This window comes from Hordeum vulgare, chromosome 3H (assembly GCF_904849725.1).
Source record: "Hordeum vulgare subsp. vulgare chromosome 3H, MorexV3_pseudomolecules_assembly, whole genome shotgun sequence".
NCBI classification, from domain to species: domain Eukaryota; kingdom Viridiplantae; phylum Streptophyta; class Magnoliopsida; order Poales; family Poaceae; genus Hordeum; species Hordeum vulgare.
The window spans coordinates 522,836,895-522,859,488 of NC_058520.1; the positions used below are offsets into that span (position 1 = coordinate 522,836,895).

Consider the following 22,594-nt stretch of genomic DNA (forward strand, 5'->3'; position numbering starts at 1 on the left):
CCAGAAAATGCGTTGTTTTCTTTCGTTTCCGAGAGGCACGGTTATGCCTCTCGCGAAAGCAAATCCGTGCCTCTTCCGGAAGCGAAACCGTGCCTTTCGGAGAAGGAAAAAATGTGTTTTTTTTTTCATTTGGAAGCAAATTCTTGCCTCTCATGCTTTGAAAAAAGTTGACAAAATTCAGAAAATTATTCGTCAATTACAAAAACGTTTACTAATTCAAAAACATTAGGTGAATTAGAAAAATCCCAACGATACAATAAAGATGTTCATTAAGTTTTTCTTGCATGAAATAAAAAAGTGACCCAGATTTTTAAAAATGTTTGCTGGTTAAAAAATGTATATATAATTAAAAATCATGAATTTTAAAAATATTGATCTCCATTTTCTAAATTTCAAGATTCACAAAAATGGAAAATTCAGAAATATTCTCCATTTCATAAAAATGTTCTTGAATTAAAAAAATGTTCACAAATTTTCAAGATTTACTTATGACAAATTATATTCACAAAATAAAATTTTAAAAGGGCAAACATATAATAAAAAACCATCATGACAAATAAAATTAAAAAAAAAGAAAAACTAAAAGAAAATACACACAAAGAGAGAGAGAGTGAGAGAGAGAAAATGTCTCCGAAGGCCCGTAGTGTGCTTAGCGGGAAGCATGAGTACACCGGCGGGGCTGCCATTCGGCGCACGGCTGACGTACTTGTGCTTCTGCTCCGTCGAGAGCCTCTCCCACATCGCTTTAGAGCTCGAGGCCATGACGGGTGCGGTGCATGGGGGAGAAGGTGCACGTAGGAGGAACATGACCGGATCAGACGTGGTGCAGCATGGATCATGTCATGCGTGTCCACCTATAAATTGCACGCGCCAATCATGACACGAGGCGTGGTGTGTCAATGCGAGTGTTGGAGTTGCTTTAAGCGTGCATGTTTAATGCCAGCACGGACGGGGAAAACAGTATAAATGTGGTAGATAGTCCTCCTATATGTCCACTTAAGTCTCTCTGGCATTGAACAAACGTGACCTCACTGGGAAGCGGATGCAAGCGATGCTCTCGATCAATGCGCCACTTCAATGCGAGCTTTAGTAATAGGCCGCGTCCACTCTAGACCAGCATGAATGCAACACGCAGAGCAGAGGTTCCTTGACACGACAGAGGGCACAAGATATGATTTTGGGTGGGGCCGGGAGGTCGTAGCATACATGGTGACAGTCTGGACGACCGTAGAGTCTTCTTGGGTTTGCTTTTGGCTTACGGATAAATAGACATGTGGACTAGGCCGTGGGCATATATGTGATACCACGTTGAATGACAAATTACGTTCGATCTGCTAGGTCGGATGGTTGCAGACGATTTGAGGACGGCGTTGAAGATGCCCTTAATCACCGATGTGCGCCACACAAGGTAATTAAGCATGGGCATACTAGAAAAAATAGTGTAGGTAGGTAACACATGGCATAGGACCTCACTTGTCATATACTCTTTATTTTTATAAACAAACGGATCAAAGTCAAAATTAAGGAAGTCACCGCACATATTTGGTATCGACATGAACGTTGTATTCTAACAAAAAAGTAATACGCATCGATAAGACATCAAAATGTTGAACTTGAGATTTGATTTCTCATGAACCAGAGATGCCATGGCCGCTCTAACTAGCCAACCAATAGGGGAGGGGGGTGATTGCCTACACCCTTTCATGCCCTTTGTATGTGTGACTTAACTTTCTTTTCGAGACAAATGTGTGATTTAACTGAACTTGGCTGAGCGAATGCATACTAAAAACCTTGGTAGATAGCAAGAATATCCTAAATAGCATTGTGATCATATAAAAACACCCTAACTAGCATTGTGATAATACCAAGACCACCCTAACCCGCAATCTAGCATTGTCATGATGGAAAGAACAACCTAATTAGTGTAGGGCAGTAGCATGAACACCCTAAGCATGCACACATATGCCTCTGGATCGATTGGAATATATTGAGTTCGAATCCAATCCAATCTATTCGAAACGAGGCAAAATATCCTAACTAGTAATGTAAGCACGAGGTGTAAATAGCTTACTCAGGTGGTTGCCGCTGATGACAACGCTGGCCCCGGACCAAACCCTAGCGGGGACAAGGGTTCGTCCGGCACTGGTGGCCTACCATTGCAGGACCCGGTTCGAGGGTGTTCGTCATTGCATGGGTGCTCCTTGTGACGTGCGTGGTGGAGGAAAATGGTATCGTCATTGATGCTCCGACCGCGTTCCCCTGAGCAAGTGGAAAAACCCTATCGGGCAAGGTCGATGGGCTTTCTGCAGTTGCCCGTCATCGCAGCACACGTGCTTCCCTCCGCACTCGCAGTCGACAACCTTCCTTTCGCATCCACACAGACCGAAACGATTGCGGACAATGGGTCAATGGCCGCTGGCCGCGGTGGTGTAGATGGGGAAATGCCAAGGATAGCCGCCATGAGGTCAATTGATTGTTAGGCTAGGCGGTCCACCCACCGGTGTTTGATGGGATTGCTGCCGGGAAGGATGAAAGTGGGACGATGTGATTGACGGCCGACCATCGAAGTGCACGAAGGGGCGATGAGAGAGAGAGAGAGAGTGAGGGATGAGGGAGAGAGGGGGGGTGAATGGGAGTGGTCGGTGATGGGAGAAAGGTGAGGAATTATGAGACGTTGTATCATTTCCCGCACGTCCCAACGCGTGCAAGCGAGCAACACGCATGGCTCGAGTGAGCCAGACTCGTGAAAAACGACTAAATCGTCCGTACCCTCCGAGACTGCCCGGGCTACTTCAAATTGTGTGCAGCCCGAAAACACGTGCAATCCAACCAGGGACGGGCCGAGGGGTGTACGGCCTGTGCCAACGGCACAGGGCCCCAACTTTGGAGGGGGGGCCAAATTTCCAAAGTATGTCGTTAGTTCAGCGCCATCCGCACATACAACCCCATGTGAGTGCGCGCGATGCCACGATCAGGGACCTTGATTCTAGATGTAGGCATGTTCTATGGAGCACTTGAACGCCGCACGGCCGCAACAAGTCTCTTCGACAAACTGTGCGATGGTGTACTAGGTCATGGAAGGCACCGCACAGGATCTAGTGTCCCGGGCCTCGAGGGATATGGAACCTGCGACGTGAACGCTAGGTACAAGCACTCATCGCTGCCGACGGTAGGGGTGGTGACACGTGTGTGGAGCTCTGCTAGATATCTTCCCATGAAAAGGGAGATTGAGGTGGTACCCGAGACCCAATGAGATGATACTCAACTAATTTGCGTGTGGGTTTGGATTCATCGGCGACACGATTGAATGTCCGGAGACACATGTTTAACTGCTTCGTCTAAATTGGTACCACCGTGCTCACTCATGATCAGATTAGTTTTATTCCTAGCATTTATGATGATAACTTTTCAAACAAGCGTAGTAAAGTAGTAAACCAAATATAAATTGGGAGATTAAGCTACATGATTTTAGTTCTTATGATTAACTTTTATGGAATTCTTTGGTGAATTTCTTAAAGAAAGTTATGCACTCATATTAATTAGGACCCAGAATAGAGTTTAGTACAGGGCCCCTAATATTGCCTGCCCGGCCCTGAGTCCAACCTATCAAACACCCGGTTTTTACACCGCACAAACTTGTTGGGCCTAGTGCAGACAACATACGGTCATAGGAGCTCTCTCCCCTGCTTGTCATACACATATGCGGGGAGAAAATCCCTCAAAAAAATTCTGCGAAAACAAAATGCTTCACAAAAATAAAAAACGCGAAAGCAAAGCGTTTAACTTTCAGGCTATCCAAACGCGGCGGCTTTGGCGATACATGTGCGGTGCCTCATCCGTATTATTCCCGAGTCTGACAGCAACATGTCTCTGATAATTCTCTGTTTCGTCTTCTTCTTTTCGAACGGGAGCTGCCAATAATGCCGCGAAAGGAAAAAAAGGGAACCTGATTGGGCGACAGATGCGGATAGATGTAATGTGCATTATTTATTCTTGACAAGATACTAGCATGGATAAGCATCTGCAGGCTGCAGCTAAGGTGCGAGTTGCGTGCGGCATGAGACGAACGAGGAGCCTTGATTAATCGGTTTAGTTAGTAGGCCGTCCCTCCCAAAGAGAAAGATTCCAGGGTGGAGAGCGAGGCGTCGACGGGCACCAACCAAAATGAGCCAATCGGCCGTGGGGCTCGGTTAGGCCGGCGGGGCCTCCTCAGCATGTGCAGCGGCGAAGCGTGCGTGAGCGGGACAAACTTGTGCTGCGCCGGGGCCGTGATCGCCCTCGGCAAATGAAATAATTCACCGGCCGACGGATCGTTCCCGTCGTAAGCTCGGGCAGGTAGCTAGCAGCACGCGGATTTCGACTCTGAAATCAAAGAGTCTCCGTTAGTACTACTATCATTTCGTTGTTTAATTTGGAGCTTACGTGCCGACTACTACTCCTGATCATGAGTTCATGACAGGGCAATTTCTTCCTTTATAAAACCGGACTGGCATAAACGGTATACTATTACTAGGATTTACGTTTTCCATGCGGCTCTGCTAGCCTACCACCACTTGCATGTACGGGTCCTTCCGGCTTAGAGCATTTCTAGCACACATCATACAAAGTCAATTCGTAAAATCGCTTACAGTTCGCAAGAAAAGGATTTTACGGGTCGACACGAAAACGGACAGAGTCAGACCACACAAAAGATCCTAAAAAAGAATATTCAAAAAAGATGCTTTTTTTTACGTGTCGGCAATTCGGGGTCTGCTCGAACGTCACACAAACCGAAAAACCTTCCAATAATCGAATTTGACAGCGATTTCGACAAATGAATTCGAATTTAAACAATAAAACATAGTTCCCGTGCAAAATAAAAACATAGTTTAAAAGACAAACATAAAAGGACTTCATGCATCCTGATCGCTCTTCACTCCGCACCATCGGGGTCATCGCCGCCTCCAAATCCATCGGCTCTCCTGAATCCATCGCGGGCACTTGTTCCAACTCCGGCACCGAAATCATCGACGATATTGGTTCCGATTTCCGATGAAAAACATCGCCGTCATTGTAACACGCAAACATCCTCCTCTTCAAGATTTATCTCCTTGTCATGTCATGTCATTCTTTGGTGATGTCGTCCATGTCATTGCGGTTCAAAGTCATGATCCTATTCTCTTCGACAAGAAGGTTGGCCATGGTTTTGTTCCCAGTGGCACGTGCTCTTCTCTCCTCAATGTCCTTGAGCAATTTCCACCTCTCTTGTTTCTCTCGTGCCTTCTTCTCGGCCAACTCTATCTTTGCCTCCAAAGACTTTACTAGCATCACCTCATTTGATTGCACCATGGCATGTATCTTGTCCCGCAAGCTCGATGCTTCGTTTTCCCTTTTGATCTTCTCCTTTTTCTTCTTGTCATCATCGAACTTGTTCAAGTTTCTTTGACCATCATCATCTTCATCTCCATCCATGTTCATAAGTGAATCTCTCTTCGGTGAGGATTCTCTCTCAATCAACTTTCACTTGTCACGGTCTTTGAGCATTTCCCAACAATGCTCCAGTTTAAAAAAATTGCCTTCAGAAACTTCCATATCTTTGTACCGGTGTTGGGTAATTTTTTTCTAAGCAATTAGAACAAAGTCAAATGATGGAACCATTTCACATGATGCAAATGGTGTGCACAACTTGGGACGTAAAAACGAACTCACGTAGTCGAATTCCACGGTTCCACGTGGAGGAGCATTGCGAACTTGTTCCAAGCAAGCTGCCTAACGGCTACAAATCGGCTTGATCACGTCCCAACGATCTTGGAGTGACCGAAAGGTCCGTGCTGTCCTATTGGGATACTTGGCCATGAATTGGAAGTATTGATCTTCAATTCTTTGCCAATACGTCTTGACGATTTGGGACACACCCGTGTAAGCATCCATAGACATCGTACTCCAAGCCTTGATCAAGATTTGATCTTTCAAGATCATGTAGTTCTTCGATCTCATGCTTGTTTTGCTTGCGATTGCTGATACGTCCCCTCATCTACCTCCTCCACTTCATCTTCATAACCATGGTCATCCACTTCATTGTAATTCTGATTCTGATAGGCCTGGCACCCTAGCTTCGATAGATTTATTTGATTTTGCAAGCTATGGCACAGGAATGTGATATGGGTCGTATCCCGCACCTCCCTTGATTCCGTGTGAAATCCATCCTAAAAAGCACGAGTTGGATCGGCGTAAAGAACAAGACGAACGTGGTATTATCTCTATTAGGACGGTTATGAGGTTCTGCTCTTTTTTTTCTTTATTCAATATCTATTCTTTGTTTCTTATATTCTGCTAATTGTTATCTTGAATGTATCTTTATGCTTAATAGATAACTGGTGATGCTAGAGCTGTCAAGAAGGCATTGTTTGCAGTATCAACCATCATCTACAAATGCCCATCAAAAGAGACCATTTCTCTTGAAACTTCTGTCCCTCCAAGCATTGTACATCCTTCAGAGCTTCCTGTCTATCCTGCTAGTAACTTCTACTCAGTGTCAGATGCAGCTATACCTTATGGAATGGACATCCAAATCTAGATATCTTAGCAAAGGAAGTGGCATTCAAATCTACAGGTTTTTCTTCTTTAGCCTTTTCGCCCAGCGTTGTCATTATTGACACGTTTTTGCGATCCCTGTTTTTGAGATCCTCAATGACTACCACCAGAAAGGGAATGTGACCACCATTCTTATTTGAGAAAAGTGTCTCCACTATAGCACTAACGATCCTAGACAGCAGAGAAAGCTTGATTGGAGCTAAGAACTATTTCTAAAGGATCCCTTTCACTCTTGTGTGGAAAGATCTTTCTTCGTTCAGTCCAGTCTGATTTAAAACGTGTTGTCTACTATTATAGGGGTTGTCGTTAGGGTCACTCCTTCTTCAAGATCTCCTATGAAATAGAAAATATTATTCAGAAATAGCATAGTCCAAGCAAACCCACTTAAAATCTTTACTAAACTATGACCGGCCATCATATTAGCAAATAAACGTATTCCTAAGCTTAATGCACGAAAACAATAAGAGATTAGCTCAAGGAGTACTAAGAAAGGTGCTAACGGCAGTGGGACTCCCGCAGGTAATAAGAAGCTAAAAAAATGAAGCCCATGTCTTTGAAATCCAACGATCGTAATGCCTATAAAAATGGAAAATGAAAGAGCCAAAGTAATGAGAAAATGACTTGTCACTGTGAAGCTAAAGGGTATCATACCCTGGGGATTACGAAATAACGAAAAAGTAAAAGTGACCGAGATGCGAGGGAAAAACTTTTGTTTCACATTTCCGGAAAGACCACCTATTTGTTCGTTTACCAGGTTCAGCACGAAATCATAAATAAGCTCGACCAAGGATTGCCATGCATTTGGCACTGACTTTCCACCTCCCTTTTTCGTAACAACAAAAAACAGAAAAACGACCAAAACGAAAGTGAGCAGCATATACAAGGACTGATTTGTAAATGATAAATAATAGTTGCCCACATTCAGATCAATTATTGGCTGAATGGTAAATTGATCCAATGGGTTCTCCAATAAATTCTGATTCGGAGCAGGCTGCTGAAAGGCGTCAACAACTGATCGAGGGCAGGTATCCCCGAGAAAAGGACTATTCGGATCACTGGAAGGACTATTCGGAGCACTGACTGGGCTATCCGGCAGTAAGCCTTCGGCCTTACATATTTCATGATAAAGATGAGCCACGCCCTCGACAACGGCATTGTTAGAACCACCGCTACATTGAGTGACATCACGTCACGAGGTACCACAATGCCGAAAAAGTGAAGCAAGAATAAGGGAGGGAAGATGCATACCTTTCGGCCTGATGGGGTTATAGTCCCAGGGTAGGGTCATAGGCCTGCCCTGTAGGTCCTACCCAAGGACTACCCCTCATAAGGGACAAGGCCCTTAGTCAGTTCCGACTGAACTAAGGAGTTCCCATCGTCTAGTCGGTAACAGGTCCTCGACCATCCAGTCGGAGACTAGCATTCGGAGCGTATCAAACTAACCGACTGGATTCCACTCTGTGCATCGTACCCCCTGGAGGGAAACGGTCATACGTTTCCATGTGCCTTTATTAGCATTTAAGACGTACGTTACCTGTAACATAGGCATTTAATCGCCACTACTCCACCCGTGTACACCGGACCGTTGTGGAGGGCAGCGCACTCTATATAAGCCACCCTCCTCCACTGGTGCGGGGGTTAGCAATTCACTGTATTCTATATTCCACTCGACAACAAGCTCCCTGAGCACTGAGACGTAGGGCTATTACCTCCACCGCAGATGGGCCTGAACTCATACAGCCTCGCCGTAGCTAAGGCTCTGCCCATCCTTTCGTACCCTACATATCTATTGTCAGGCTTATACCCACGACAGTTGGCGCCCACCGTGGGGCAGGCGTCTAAGCGACTTCCGGCGAGTTTGCGACTACATCACTTCGTCATGTCGTCCAGTGGAGACTCGAGCATGGGTCACGAGATCTTCTTCAACGCTCTCTCCTTCATCATCGACGATTCGGCATGGCTTCGGGACGCCTCTCTCGACGTCGAGGCGCTTCCCCGCCGAGGGGCTACGCACTTCCGTGCCGGCGCCCGCGGCATTCTTCTTCTCCAGCAGTCGGCTCCGGTGTCGACCTACACCACCGTCACGCGCCGCAACAAGCGGTCCTGCCGTCCGCGGCTCCAGCGTTGGGTGCAACACGCCCAGGCGCGCCAGAACGCGTCTTCACAAGTGGCGGTTCTAGAGTCAGTTGTGGTTGCCCCGCCGTCCCAGCGCTCGGGCTCGGTTTCGACTGAGTTTCCTTCCGAGTACGTGGGTCGCGGGCCTGCAGCAGAAGTACACATGGCCAACTCCCATGAAGATCCCCGTCAAGCTGGCCGGAACGAGCGCGAGATTGGCGAAACGTCCGGCGCGCGTCGTCCACCTCGCCGTTCTGCCAGTCGGCACACTCGGCGGAGCAACGTGGAGCTGTTCCGCACACGCCTCCTCAACTTGGCTGCGGTGGCCAAGATAGCCGATTCCCTTCAGCCGACTGATTCAGAGGCTGTCAGGGGGATCGAGCAAATCCGTGCCCTGTTGCACATGGCGCAGCAGCAAAATTCGGCGGTCTCCCAGTCGCACAACAGGATCTACAATAGTTCTGTTCATGCGAATACGCATCGGTCAGTTCATAGCCCTGGTTCTCATCAGCGACATAGAGGAGGCAGTCGTTCCATAAATCCCGAAGATCGTCGCCGTTCACGCACCCCTTCGCGGGGTGGGCCCTACGGGCCCCGACATCATGATGATCGGCGTTCAGTCGGTGGCACTTACGACCCAAGGCCCGACGTGAGAGGGCATATCGCCCAGCGGAGGGTCGACAGGGGCCGAGCCCACCGCGATGGTTACGATATTGACCGTCCGAGTGGAAGCAGGACCATCGTTTCTGGTCCCGAGTATTTCAGTCGAGCCATCCGTTCGGCTGACATCCCTCCCAACTTCCGATTGGCGACGGGAATTAGCAAGTTTACACGAGAGTCCAAGCCAGAAACATGGCTGGATGATTACCGAGTGGCAGTCCAGATCGGAGGAGGAGACGACCATGTCGCCATGAAGCACCTCCCCCTGATGCTCGACGGCTCGGCGCGAGCGTGGCTGAACCAGTTGGCCCCCTCAAGCATCTACAGCTGGGCAGATCTGGCCCGAGTGTTCATCAGGACCTTCGAAGGGACGTGCAAGCGCCCCGCTGGCCTCGTGGAGCTCCAGCACTGCGTCCAGAAGCAGAATGAGCCCCTGCGTGATTTCATTCAGCGTTGGACAACTCTCTACCACACGGTGGAGAACGTCACAGAGCATCAAGCAGTCTGCGCCTTCAAGGCAGGCGTGCGGTACAGGGATCTGTACCTGAAGTTTGGCCGAACATGCGACATATCCATGAGCAAGATGATCGAGATAGCGACACGCTATGCAAATGGCGAAGAAGAGGACCGCATCCGAAGCGGCAAGCACAAAACAGTCGCCGATGGAGATGGGAGTAACACTCGGAAGCAGAAGCAGAAAGCTCCGTCCACTCCGCAGGCAGAAGCTGCAGCCGTAACCAATGCCAAGTTCAAGGGCAAAGGGAAGGCTCAGTTCACCCCCAAGAAGAAGCAGTTCAATAACCCCATCCTGGACCAGCCATGTCCGGTTCATACGAAGATGGATGAAGAGGGCAACCCCATATATGCGAAGCATACCACTCGACAGTGTCGCCTCCTGATCCAGGGGTTCAGCGAAGGGCAACTGAGTGAAAAGGACCATGAACAGGATGAGGAGGAGAAGGAGGATCCGTTCCCCAAAGTCCATGCAACACTGATGATTTTTGCCGACGTTGAGAGCAAGAGTCGACTGAAGCTGGTGAACAGGGAGGTGAACATGGCCACCCCTACCAACCCCAAGTTCCTCAAATGGTCTCAGACTGCGATCACCTTTGACCAGTCGGATCATCCAGCACACGTACCCACCCCAGGGAGACAGGCTCTGGTCGTCGACCCGGTGGTGGAGGGAGTCCGACTGCGCAAAGTCCTCATGGACGGCGGTAGTGGCTTGAACATCATGTACGCTGACACTCTCAAGGGGATGGGCATTCCGATGTCCAAACTCAGCGAGAGCAGCATGCAGTTCCATGGAGTCGTCCCTGGACGAAAGGCCAAGTCACTAGGCCAGATCGCGTTGGACGTCGTTTTCGGCTCCGACAAGAACTTCCGCAAGGAAAAGCTGACGTTCGAAGTGGTGGACTTGCAGAGCGCTTACCACGCAATTCTGGGCTGCCCGGTGTATGCACGTTTCATGGCCTGTCCGTGTTACGTATACCTGAAGCTGAAGATGCCAGGCCCGAAAGGTGTGATCACCATCACGGGCAATCGATAGCGGGCCAAAGTGTGTTTGCAGCAGGGATCAAGAATCGCCGACCAACAGATGGCCGTCCTCGAGCTTGACGAGTACAAGAAAAGAGTCGACTCCGCTGACTTGATGCGTTCGAAAAAGCCAGCTTCGGAGTCTGCATTCCAGTCGGCGGGAGAGACGAAGAAGGTCAGCATCCACCCGACGGACGCCACTGCTGCCCCGACGAACATCTCCACCACGCTCGATCCTAAATAGGAAGTCGAGCTCACCCAATTCCTCCGTGAGAACTGGGACATCTTCGCATGGAAACCCTCTGACATGCTAGGTGTACCGAGGGAGTTGGCTGAGCACCGACTGCATGTGGATCCCACTGCTCGGCCTGTCCGAGAACGCCTGCGTCGGTCCGCCGCACACAAGAGGAAGGCAATCGGAGAAGAAGCGGCCAAGCTGTTGGCAGCCAACTTCATTCGCGAGGTTCACCACTCCGAGTGGCTCGCCAATGTTGTCATGGTGCCCAAGAAGGACAAGTCGCTCCGAATGTGCATCGACTTCAAGCATCTCAATAAGGTCTGCCCGAAAGACCATTTTCCGCTCCCCCGCATCGATCAAATTGTCGATTCAACTGCGGGCTGCGAGCGTTTGTCATTTCTTGATGCCTACTCGGGCTATCATCAGATCCGTCTGTATGGCCCCGATGAATTAAAAACAGCCTTCATCACCCCATTCGGGTGCTTCTGCTACATCACTATGCCATTCGGTTTGAAGAATGCAGGAGCTACCTTTATGCGCATGGTCCAAAAATGCCTCCTCGACCAGATCGGCCGGAATGTGGAGGCGTATATGGATGATATCGTAGTCAAGTCACGCAAAGGTTCCGACCTGCTGACTGACTTGGCAGAAATATTCGCCAACCTTCGTAGGTACGATATCAAGCTCAACCCCGCCAAATGTTCATTCGGCGTTCCCAGCGGAAAGTTACTCGGTTTCTTCGTTTCCGAACGAGGGATCGATGTCAACCTCGAAAAGATCGGGACCATCGTCCGAATGGAGAGGCCGGTCAGAATACACGATGTTCAACGGCTCACAGGTTGCCTAGCGGCTTTGAGCAGGTTCATCAGTCGACTCGGCGAGAAAGCACTTCCTCTGTACCGACTCATGAAGAAATCAGATACTTTCGAGTGGACAGACGAAGCTCAAGTCGCATTCGACGACCTCAAAGTCCTACTTTCCACCCAGCCGGTTCTTACTGCTCCGCTCAGTAAAGAGCCCCTTCTTCTGTATATCGCGGCTACAAATCAAGTCATCAGCACTGTTCTTATAGTCGAACGAGAAGAAGAAGGCAAATCATACAAAGTTCAACGGCCAGTGTATTACGTCTCCGAAGTCCTGACTCCTTCCAAGCAGAGGTATCCCCACTATCAAAAACTTATCTACGGGATTTACATGACTGCGAAGAAGGTGGCCCATTATTTCCAAGACCACTCGGTGTCTGTCATTTCTGATGCTTTGTTGTCGGAAATCCTCCACAATCGAGATGCATCGGGCCGAGTGGCGAAGTGGGAAATGGAGATGTTGTACTGCGATATCAAGTTCGAGGCCAAGAAAGCTATTAAGTGTCAAGCTCTGGCTGACTTCATAGCAGAATGGGTAGAACAACAGCAACCGACCCACATCTACTCGCCTCATTGGACAATGTTCTTCGATGGGTCCAAGATGTTGAATGGCTCCGGCGCTGGCGTTGTGATCGTATCGCCAAAGGGCGACAAACTCAAATATGTGCTGCAGATACACTTTGATTCCTCCAACAATGAGGCAGAGTATGAAGCTCTCCTTTATGGACTGCGTATGGCCATCGCACTCGGCGTCCGTCGCCTGATGGTCTATGGCGATTCGGATTTGGTTGTTAATCAAGTGATGAAAGAGTGGGACGTCAGGAACCCCACCATGACCACATACTGCAATGCAGTGAGGAAGCTCGAGAAGAAGTTTGAAGGTCTAGAACTCCACCATGTTCCGCGATTGAAGAACCAAGCAGCTGATGAGTTGGCAAAACTCGGATCCACTCGGAAACCAGTCCCGAGTGACGTCTGCCTCGAGCACCTCCACCTTCCCTCAGTCAAAGAAGATCCTTTTACAAAGGAACCATTACAACCAAAGAGTTTGACAGATCCGACTGAAGTCGACGTACTTGCTGTGGTTGATCTGGTCATGGAGATTCTTGCTGTCATCCCGATTGGACTATGCCGATCATTGCATATATCCTGAGGCAGGAATTACCAGAAGACGAAGTCCAGGCCAGGCAGATAGTCCGCAGGTCGAAGTCGTTCACTGTCATTGATGGCCAGTTGTACAAGGAAAGCGTTTCAGGCGTTCTTCAACGATGCATCTCCCCAGAGGAGGGACAGTTAATCCTGGAAGATATTCACTCGGGAACCTGCGGTCATCACGCCTCTTCGAGAGAGATCGTCGCCAAAGCATTCAGAGCTGGTTTCTTCTGGTTGCAGGCAAACGAAATGGCTAAAGATATGGTCGACCGATGTGAAGGCTGCCAATTCTACTCCAACAAGTCCCACAAGCCAACATCTGCGTTGAAGACAATCCCTCTTGTATGGCCGTTTGCAGTATGGGGATTAGATACAGTCGGTCCATTCAGGACAGGCCAAGGAGGATACACACATTTGTTGGTGGCAGTCGACAAGTTCACAAAATGGATTGAAGCCAATCCCATCAAGAAGCTCGACGCCCTAACAACAATCAAGTTTGTCAGGGACATCATCTCCAGATTCGGTGTACCCCACAGCATAATCACGGACAACGGGACAAACTTTGACTCAGACAGATTCAAAGGTTTATGTGCAAGCCAAGGTATCCGAGTGGATTTTGCATCCGTGGCGTATCCTCAATCCAATGGACAAGCAGATCGGGCGAATGGACTTATTCTGCAAGGTTTGAAGCCCCGACTTCTGCGAGAGGTGGGACATGCCGCTGGCGCATGGGTCACCGAGCTACCTTCAGTGCTTTGGGGTCTTCGCACAACCCCGAATAGATCTACAGGGCGATCACCGTTCTTCCTCGTTTACGGAGCAGAAGCAGTCCTTCCGAGTGACTTGCTTCACAATGCTCCACGAGTCGAACTCTTCTCCGAAGCTGAAGCAGAACAAGCAAGGAAAGACGGAGTGGACCTTCTAGAGGAGGAGCGCGAGATGGCAATGACTCGCTCAACCATTTATCAACAAGATCTACGGCGTTTTCATGCACGACACGTCAGGAGTCGCACGTTCCAAGCAGGCGACGTGGTGCTCCGAGTGGATCAGCAAAGACCTCACAAGTTGGCTCCTGCCTGGGAAGGACCCTTCATCATCTCCAAGGTGCTGAACAACAGAGCATACAGACTCTACAACATTGACAGGGAGGCAGACGAGCCGCGAGCATGGAACGGAGATCTCCTGAAGCGCTTCTACACGTGACCGTCGACTGAAGCAATGTAAAGAACAAGTATTGGTGAAATAATATAAAGCAGATTGAGCTTTTGCAGATCCAAAATTCTTCCGCGGTCGCAGACTCCGGTCTCAAAAAAAAACTTAGCTGCGGTCCAGAATCGCCCAAGTACTAACTTTCTCCGAGTGTGCACTAAACGTCGCACTCGGGGACTTAGCTGCGATCAAGAATTGCCTAAGTACTCACTTTCTCCGAGTGTGCACTAAACGTCGCACTCGGGGACTTAGCTGCGATCAAGAATCGCCTAAAGTACTCACTTTCTCCGAGTGTGCACTAAACGTCGCACTCGGGGACTTAGCTGCGATCAAGAATCGCCTAAGTACTCACTTTCTCCGAGTGTGCACTAAACGTCGCACTCGGGGACTTAGCTGCGATCAAGAATCGCCTAAGTACTCACTTTCTTCGAGTGTGCACTAAACGTCGCACTCGGAGACTTAGCTGCGATCAAAAATCGCCTAAGTAATAACTTTTCTCTGAGCATGCACTGAACGTCGCACTCGGGTACTTAGCTGCGATCAAGAATCGCCTAAGTAATAACTTTCTCCGAGTGTGCACTACTCGTCACACTCGAAGACTTAACTGCGATCAAGAAGCGTTGAAATGGGAAAGCTTCCCGCGAGTGTATCCTACAGATCCACTCGGGGACTCAGCAGACCCTCATTGAGACTCATGTGGATGTCAAGACAACTGACAATTACATGAGTAACAGACCCTCATTGAGGCTCATGTGAATGTCAAGACAACTGACAATTACATGAGTAACAACTCGCTTCGAATGCGGCATGATCGTCGCACTCGAAGACTTAGCCGCGACCATGAATCGCCTATGTACTCTATTACCTTCGAGTGTATCCTACAGATCCACTCGGGGACTCAGCAGACCCTCATTGAGGCTCATGTGGATGTCAAGACAACTGACAAGTACATGAGTAACAACTCGCTCCGAGTGCGGCATATCCGTCGCACTCGAAGACTTAGCCGCGATCATGAATCGCCTAAGTACTCTATTACCCTCGAGTGTATCCTACAGATCCACTCGGTGACTTGGCAGACCCTCAAAGAGGTTCACACAGATGTCAAGGAAACTGCCAATTACATGCTCCGCATGTTTGCCATTGGCTTCAACAAGAAAAGCCAAACAAAAACTCGAGCCAAAATGGTGTCAACAACTCTTTGGCAACAGAAGAGCAAACGATTTGATTTAAATTCGAAGTTCACCTAAGGATAGTTGACTCGGTGCGGATCAAGCTTACCCGCACCGAACCAAGAATGTGACGGCCAACAGAAGTGGCCAAGGTTTCTTACAACCAACACTCCGCATACCGAGGTAAAAGTTTTCTTAAGCGTCGTCCGGATTGGCGCCAGGACTGGAGGGCTCCACAATGTGTCCAGGTCGATCCCATCGGCGATGCGGGTGGCACTCTCAAGGAAGGTTTCCATGAAGTCTTCGAATCGAAGTTTCTTCGTGTTGGCGACCTTCAACGCTTTCAGCTTCTCTTCGCGCACCTCCTTGCAATGCACTCGGACCACGGACAGCGCAACGTGTGCACCACAACGAGCCGCAGATTTCTTCCATGACTGCACTCGGTGTGGGACCTCCTCCAGCCGAGTCATCAAGCCTTCCATCTCATACCGAGACTCGTCTTCAGAACAAAGCTCCTTGTCGATCCGGCCGACGACTTCTCTCAGTCGACCGATGAAAGGCCCAACTTTGCCCAGGCGAATGTGCGCTCGGAGCAGATCTCGATTGGCGTCCTCGCCGAGTGGAATGTTCTCGCGAATCGACCGCTCCACGTCAGTTGCTTCAGCCTCCGCGTCCATGCAAAAATCTGATAACACAGGACAAGCAAACAATAAGCGCCGAGTGTAACGCACATACCACAAGCACTCGAAAAAACAGGACTTACCACCCAGACGCGTTATCATCTGCCGGGCCCAGTCACTGACGTATTTTTCCTGCGCTATACACCGCTTGTTCAGCACATTCATTTGCCCCATCAGATCAGACGTTTGCGCCTTCAGCCTCTCCACTTCAGCAGTCAATACCTTGTTTGCTTCGCGGGCCTGCTCCAACGACTTTTCTCGTTCCGCCAGCACATCCTTCATTCCAGCCATGGCAACCATCGCTGCATCCAGCTCACCAGCAAACTGAACCTTTTCAGCCCTGGGAGTCTCGTACGCCGTCCCCATATGGCAAGTTTTCTGCCAGCCAGCGCCAAGAGACGATCAGACGAATCCAACAATAAAAAGTCTAAGTTCTTCAGACCCCTGCTGACGCAAGCAGACGACAGCGGTCTCGGGGACTACACCCAGTGGGTTCACTGAGAGTGACCCCACTGGCATGAAACTCAAACTGGTCCTCCCTATTGAGCTACATGACAACACCTACGCCTACGAGGCTAATATTACCCGACCTGAGTAAACTTACTCTCCGGGACTCATACAGTCGAGGTACTCCGAGTGCCTCAACTGTTAGCATTCGAACAGATTAATTATGGATCTGCTCAAGTCAAAGACAATGTATATAAAGACAACTGCCGGTGCAAGCACTCGACAGAAGTCTCGGGGACTACACCCACTGGGTTCACTAAGAGTGAACCCATTGCAAAAATCATACGATATCCGAACACACCCACTGGGTTACAGGAGAAAAGTAAATACTTACTAGCCCACTTACTCGGATATCGTCCCGCAGTTCCAAGCTTCGCTGGTACAGGGACGCGATGGAGTCGTACGCCTTCTTGGCTTCTCCCGCCATCAGCTCCGCCTGCACCATGGCCCCCTTGGCTGCTCCCACCTGGTCTTCCGAGAGGTGCTGCACGTTGTACTCGACGTTCGACGGGCCTGGCATTGTTGAAGGCTCCTTCGGCATCCCTAGGCCCGCTCCAGTCGATTCAGCAGCAACCAGCGCCGTTTCAGTCGACAGCATCGTCTCAGTCGGCGGCACGTCCGCGGCGAGAGCAGTGACTGGCGGAGCAGCCTCAAGGACAGGCACCGCAGCTTGCTCAGACCTTCCCTAGTCACCCTCATCCGCATAAATCGCCCCTGAGAGAAACCCGACCAAACGGCGTGAGATCACAGAAAAAGGGCAAGACCGAAAACAGAATTCGCGATGCAATAATATAAACTCTCGGGATCGCTGTGACACACCTGGCTGGGATGAGACAACATTGTCCGTGTCCATGGGATCATCTCCCTGGCGCGCCGGAGAGGTGGCAGACGTGGCAACCCTGTCGAGTGAAATTCATTCGACCATCAAACAGGAGTTCAATCGAATATCAGAAGAAGTTAGAAGAACAATGCACTTACGTTGAGGTGATGGGAACGATGACCCTCATCCGCGGCAAAGCCTTCCGAGGTTTAGATCCGCTCGGTTTGGCCACCTTGGAAGCCTGACCCGCAGGTTCGGCAACAGCGTCCCTGGTCCTCTTGGCGCTCCGAGCACTTGGGACCACGGGAGCAGTTGGCGGAGCACTCGAGGATGCTGGAAGGGCCGAGGGAGCTGCAGGTTCATGCCGACGCTTGGTTCGGTGCTCTGGCGGCGGGGGTGGCGAGTCCTGCTCTTCGTCTTCCTCCTCTTCTTCCCCAGACTCCTCCTCCGTCTCCCCACTATCGGAGACGTACTCGACGCTCTCCACGTTGCCCTCCTGGCTGCCCTCTTCCTCCTCCTCGGCCGGGTTCCCGTTCGAGACAGGGGAGAACCAGTTGGTCTACTTCTGCATAAAATACAGTCGGTGACATCAAACGTCAGACGGCGATTCAAGACAGCGATAAATCTAAGACAGTTATGTGCACTCGGCAAGTTGTGCTCACCTCGTTCGGAGGAGGGTTGTCCGTGCGGAAAGCCTTCACTCGCCGGGACCCTCTGGGGTTCTCGCAGGCGCCTCTGATCTGGAGCACCCACGACGCCACCGTCTCCCCAGTCACGCACTCGGGGTTGGTCGGAGTGGAGTCTTCGGGTCCCGTGTAATGCCACATGGCGTGGTCGCGAGCCTGCAGTGGTTGGATGCGCCGACCGAGGAAAACCTCCAGCAAATCTATGCCGGTGACTCCCTTTCTGACGACGTCTACGAGTGCGTCGACCAGGGGCTGGATACGGATCTTCTCCGCCTTGGTGAGCGCGAGCTGCTTAGGCGGGACTGGTCGACCTAAGCTAAAAGGAGGCAGCCCCTTCGTGGCATTCGGGCAAGCGACGTCCTGGCAGTAGAACCATGTCGACTGCCAGTTTCTAACCGATTCACTCAGCTGAAGAGCGGGATAATTACTTTTGCTCTTCTTCTGGAAGCCTAAACCCCCACAGAGCTGAAGAAGGTGAGTCTTATCATCCGACTGATTAAGTCGTTTGATGGTTTGGGACCTAGCGGAGAAGATATGTTTGAAAAGCCCCCAATGGGGAGGACAACCGATGAAGCACTCGCACAAGACTACGAAAGCAGAGAGATGGGCGATGGCATTCGGGGGAAAGTTGTGGAGCTGCGCCCCAAAGTGGTTCATTATGCCTTTGAAGAAAGGGTGCGGGGGCAAGGAGAAACCTCAATGCACGTGGCTGAGCAGCAGGACGCGCTCCCCCTCCCGGGGCGCCGGCTCGGTCTCACCCTCCTCCGGCAGCCTCCATGACTTGTGCGCGATCATCCCGTGCTCCACCAGCTCCAGCAAGCTCTCCTCCGTCACCGTGGAGGGGAGGAAGTCCCCCTGGATCCACCCCGCCGGTAGCGCTCGCTGCCTCCGCGCAGGAGCCGCCGCCTTCCCCCTCTTCTTCCGCGCCTCTAGCTTGCTAGTCTGCCCCTTGGTCATGGCGGAAGTTGCGGATGCGCGAGGGAGAAGGGGAAGGAAGAAGCTTGGGGTGCGCAGAGGACGGCGAAGGAAGCGGAGCAAAGGCGAGATGTCTGGCGAGCGTAAAGAAAAACCCTCGCCGTTGGGATTTAAGTAAGATTCCGACTGGGCCACTGGCAAGTGGCCCCGAAACCTTATTCCCCGACCAACCGTGGCGATATCAGTGGAGAAGATGAAGGCGCGGGAATCGAGGCGTCAGACGCTACTCGAGCGCGATGTCGTCATCCCCGCTGAGCGCGCGGTAACCGAAATTTAAGGATCCCGGAAAATCCGCCGCTGTCAGTTGACTGGTCACGTCAGAAGATGTCACAGAAGCACTCGGTTTCCGACAGTTTGTTTCGCAACTACTTCCACTCGGATCATTGGTCAGAAAAGATAAAATGGATCGAGGCAAGCAACGCCAAAGTTACATTCGTATCAGTCGGATCCAAACTTCAAGCGTCGCTTCGTCGTTCCAACCCCAATCCATTCGGGGACTAATGATGGGGTTATAGTCTCAGGGTAGGGTCATAGGCCTGCCCTGTAGGTCCTACCCAAGGACTACCCCTCATAAGGGACAAGGCCCTTAGTCAGTTCCGACTGAACTAAGGAGTTCCCATCGTCCAGTCGGTAACAGGTCCTCGACCATCTAGTCGGAGACTAGCATTCGGAGCGTATCAAACTAACCAACTGGATTCCACTCTATGCATCGTAACCCCCCTGGAGGGAAACGGTCATACGTTTCCATGTACCTTTATTAGCATTTAAGACGTACGTTACCTGTAACGTAGGCATTTAATCGCCACTACTCCACCCCTGTACACCGGACCGTTGTGGAGGGCAACGCATTCTATATAAGCCACCCTCCCCCACTGGTGCGGGGGTTAGCAATTCACTGTATTCTATATTCCACTCGACAACAAGCTCCCTGAGCACTGAGACGTAGGGCTATTACCTCCACCGCAGAGGGGCCTGAACTCATACAACCTCGCCGTAGCTAAGGCTCTGCCCATCCTTTCGTACCCTACACATATACTGTTAGGCTTATACCCACGACACGGCCCTTTCATCGAACACCTCGCCAACGGTGGAAGCAGCGTCGTAGAAAGGCACCGTCGGGAACGTCTCGCCGGGGCGGATGGAGTGGACGAACGCTTTTTCGTAGGAACCTTCTTCCGCTTCATGCCTGAAACCTTGCTCATCTTCCTCGTCGGCGGCCGGGCAGATCACGCAACAGCGACGGCGCTCGACGCGCATTCCTTTCCTGCGGTGCCAGCCGAATTACCGCCCTGCACAACAACGTTGCCTTGTCGCTTGCGGGCAGGCGCGTTGGTGCCTTGGCGACGGCGGGGGCGACATGGCCGGCAACGAGATCCGCCGAACGGGATTACGCCTGCGCGACCTCCATGTTGACGAGATCCGTCGCCTGGAAGGCTTTCATGGCGGCGAAGAATGGCGGGGAAAATGGTCCGGAGCGCGCGGTGACGGGGCAATGGCTGTCGAGGAGGGCGGAGCGGGGAACAACCGCACGAAAATTTCCTCGCGCCAAATCTCATTGCAGATAGGGGACGAGCTCGGTTCGGTCTCCCACCCCGTGAATCTGAAGGTTGTGGGTGAACTTATGCCGTGCCCCGTAAAAAAAATTACGGATCGACTACGTTTGCAGGGTCTGGTCTGACAATATTTTTCGCTCCAACCCGTATTTTATCGGTTATTTTAAAAGTTGAAGCATTATACGGGATCTGGTAGAGATGCTCTTATCGCAGCGTAATACTATTACTAACTTACAGCTCACTACTCCCCTTACAGCTTGTACTTGTACGGCGTACTACAATGTAATGGCACGGTGTCTGGCCAAGTACAAGCAGCAAGTAAACAAGTGAGTCGAGGCCTCGAGGGCAGTGGGCAGTGGGCACTCTGAGTAGCACGTAGTATCGTGAGTTGCGGCATCGAAACGGAAGCGAAGAAGCTCTGCCTCCCTTCGCTCTGCGTTGTCTATTGTGGAGAGGCCAGGAAACGACGGAGACCTCGTGCCTGCGGAACCGTGGCTCACCGTTCACGTCGCCTCGTCGAGCGCGGCAGCACCGGAGCCACCAGTGACCAAGACATGCTCCCTGTTCATCCTCCCCTCTCTTCGCGGTTGCCGTCGGGAGGCTGCCCCGGCTTGACTTACGTTCGAGTTCAGTCTACTATCTCACTCTGACGGTGACAAGTCACGTGTGCGGACCAGATTTAGCCATGGCGACTGTGGCCCTGGATTTATTCGTTGCTCGCCGCCACACGTACTCGATGGTGGCGTACGTGGTGGGAAGTGTAGGAACAGCCATGCGTGACGCCTCGTCAAAAATAGAAAGGCAAGTACGCCGGTACAGCAGTGATATACTGATATTGGTCTCGCGTGGTATCGCGATTACAGCCATTCCTGTCTATATGACCTGTGGTTATTGTAGGAGATTGCTTTGGCAGGTCTATGTGTTTGAATATACTATATCACTAAACCTTATAGGATTAAAGGCCTCACAATCCTTAATGACATCTTTCATGAAAATAACATACCGTGGATAAATAAATTATTATTGTGCAATTGATAGAACATCGGATAGTTATGCGATTTTTACGGCAATGATCGTGTGATATAAGCATCACGACCATAAACAAATAGGATGACTCCTCGCCGCACCTACTATTATTACTTCACCCATCGACCGTTATCCAGCGTGCATCTAGAGTATTGAGTAAAAAAAGTAATACTTGAAGAATGATGACATGATGTAGATAAAGTAAACTCAATCAATATGAATAAACCCCATCGTTTTATCCTTAGTGGCAGCAACATAAAGACACAACGTGTTCCCTTATGTCACTGTGATATAGAAACTCGCCAGGTTGAACCCAGTACAACACACCCTCTCACTCAAGAAAGACCAAACTACTTGACCAAAGGAATTCAATAGATCGGACAGATTTACGAAGTTATGATGATAATGTAAATAAGAATCATAAAACACACAGGAGACTCAAATATTTTTTTTGAATAATCTGAGCATAAACACACAATTCATCAGATCCGAACAGACACACCATACAAAAGAATTACATTGGATAGATCAAAGCGAAGATGCAATGATCATTGTATTGAAGATCAAGGAGAGAGAGATTTCCATCTATATACTAACTACGGGCATGTAGGGCTGAGGTGCACTACTCACACATCATCACGAGGGCACCGAGGTTGATGAACAGGCCCTCCATGATCGTTCCCCCTCACGGAGTGTGCCGGAACGAAGCTTCAGATGAGATCGTCCTGGAACAGAGACTTGCGGTGGCGTAAAAAATGTTTTGTTCTTCTTTTTAGAGTTTATGGAATACATATGTGAATTTATAAGCCACAAAACTCAGCAAGAGGGGCCA

General features: G+C 50.2%; 1 protein-coding gene across 1 annotated transcript; it reads right to left on the reverse strand.

Annotated features, from left to right (window-relative positions):
• Positions 1-6,844: 6,844 nt before the first annotated feature.
• On the reverse strand, positions 6,845-20,440 carry LOC123441961 (ATP synthase subunit a-like). Its single transcript, XM_045118119.1, has 2 exons — positions 20,259-20,440; positions 6,845-7,742 (listed from the first exon to the last, which is right to left on the reverse strand). Exons 1-2 carry the CDS (start codon positions 20,438-20,440, stop codon positions 6,845-6,847), a joined length of 1,080 nt encoding a protein of 359 aa, XP_044974054.1.
• Between the last annotated feature and the right edge of the window lie 2,154 nt (positions 20,441-22,594).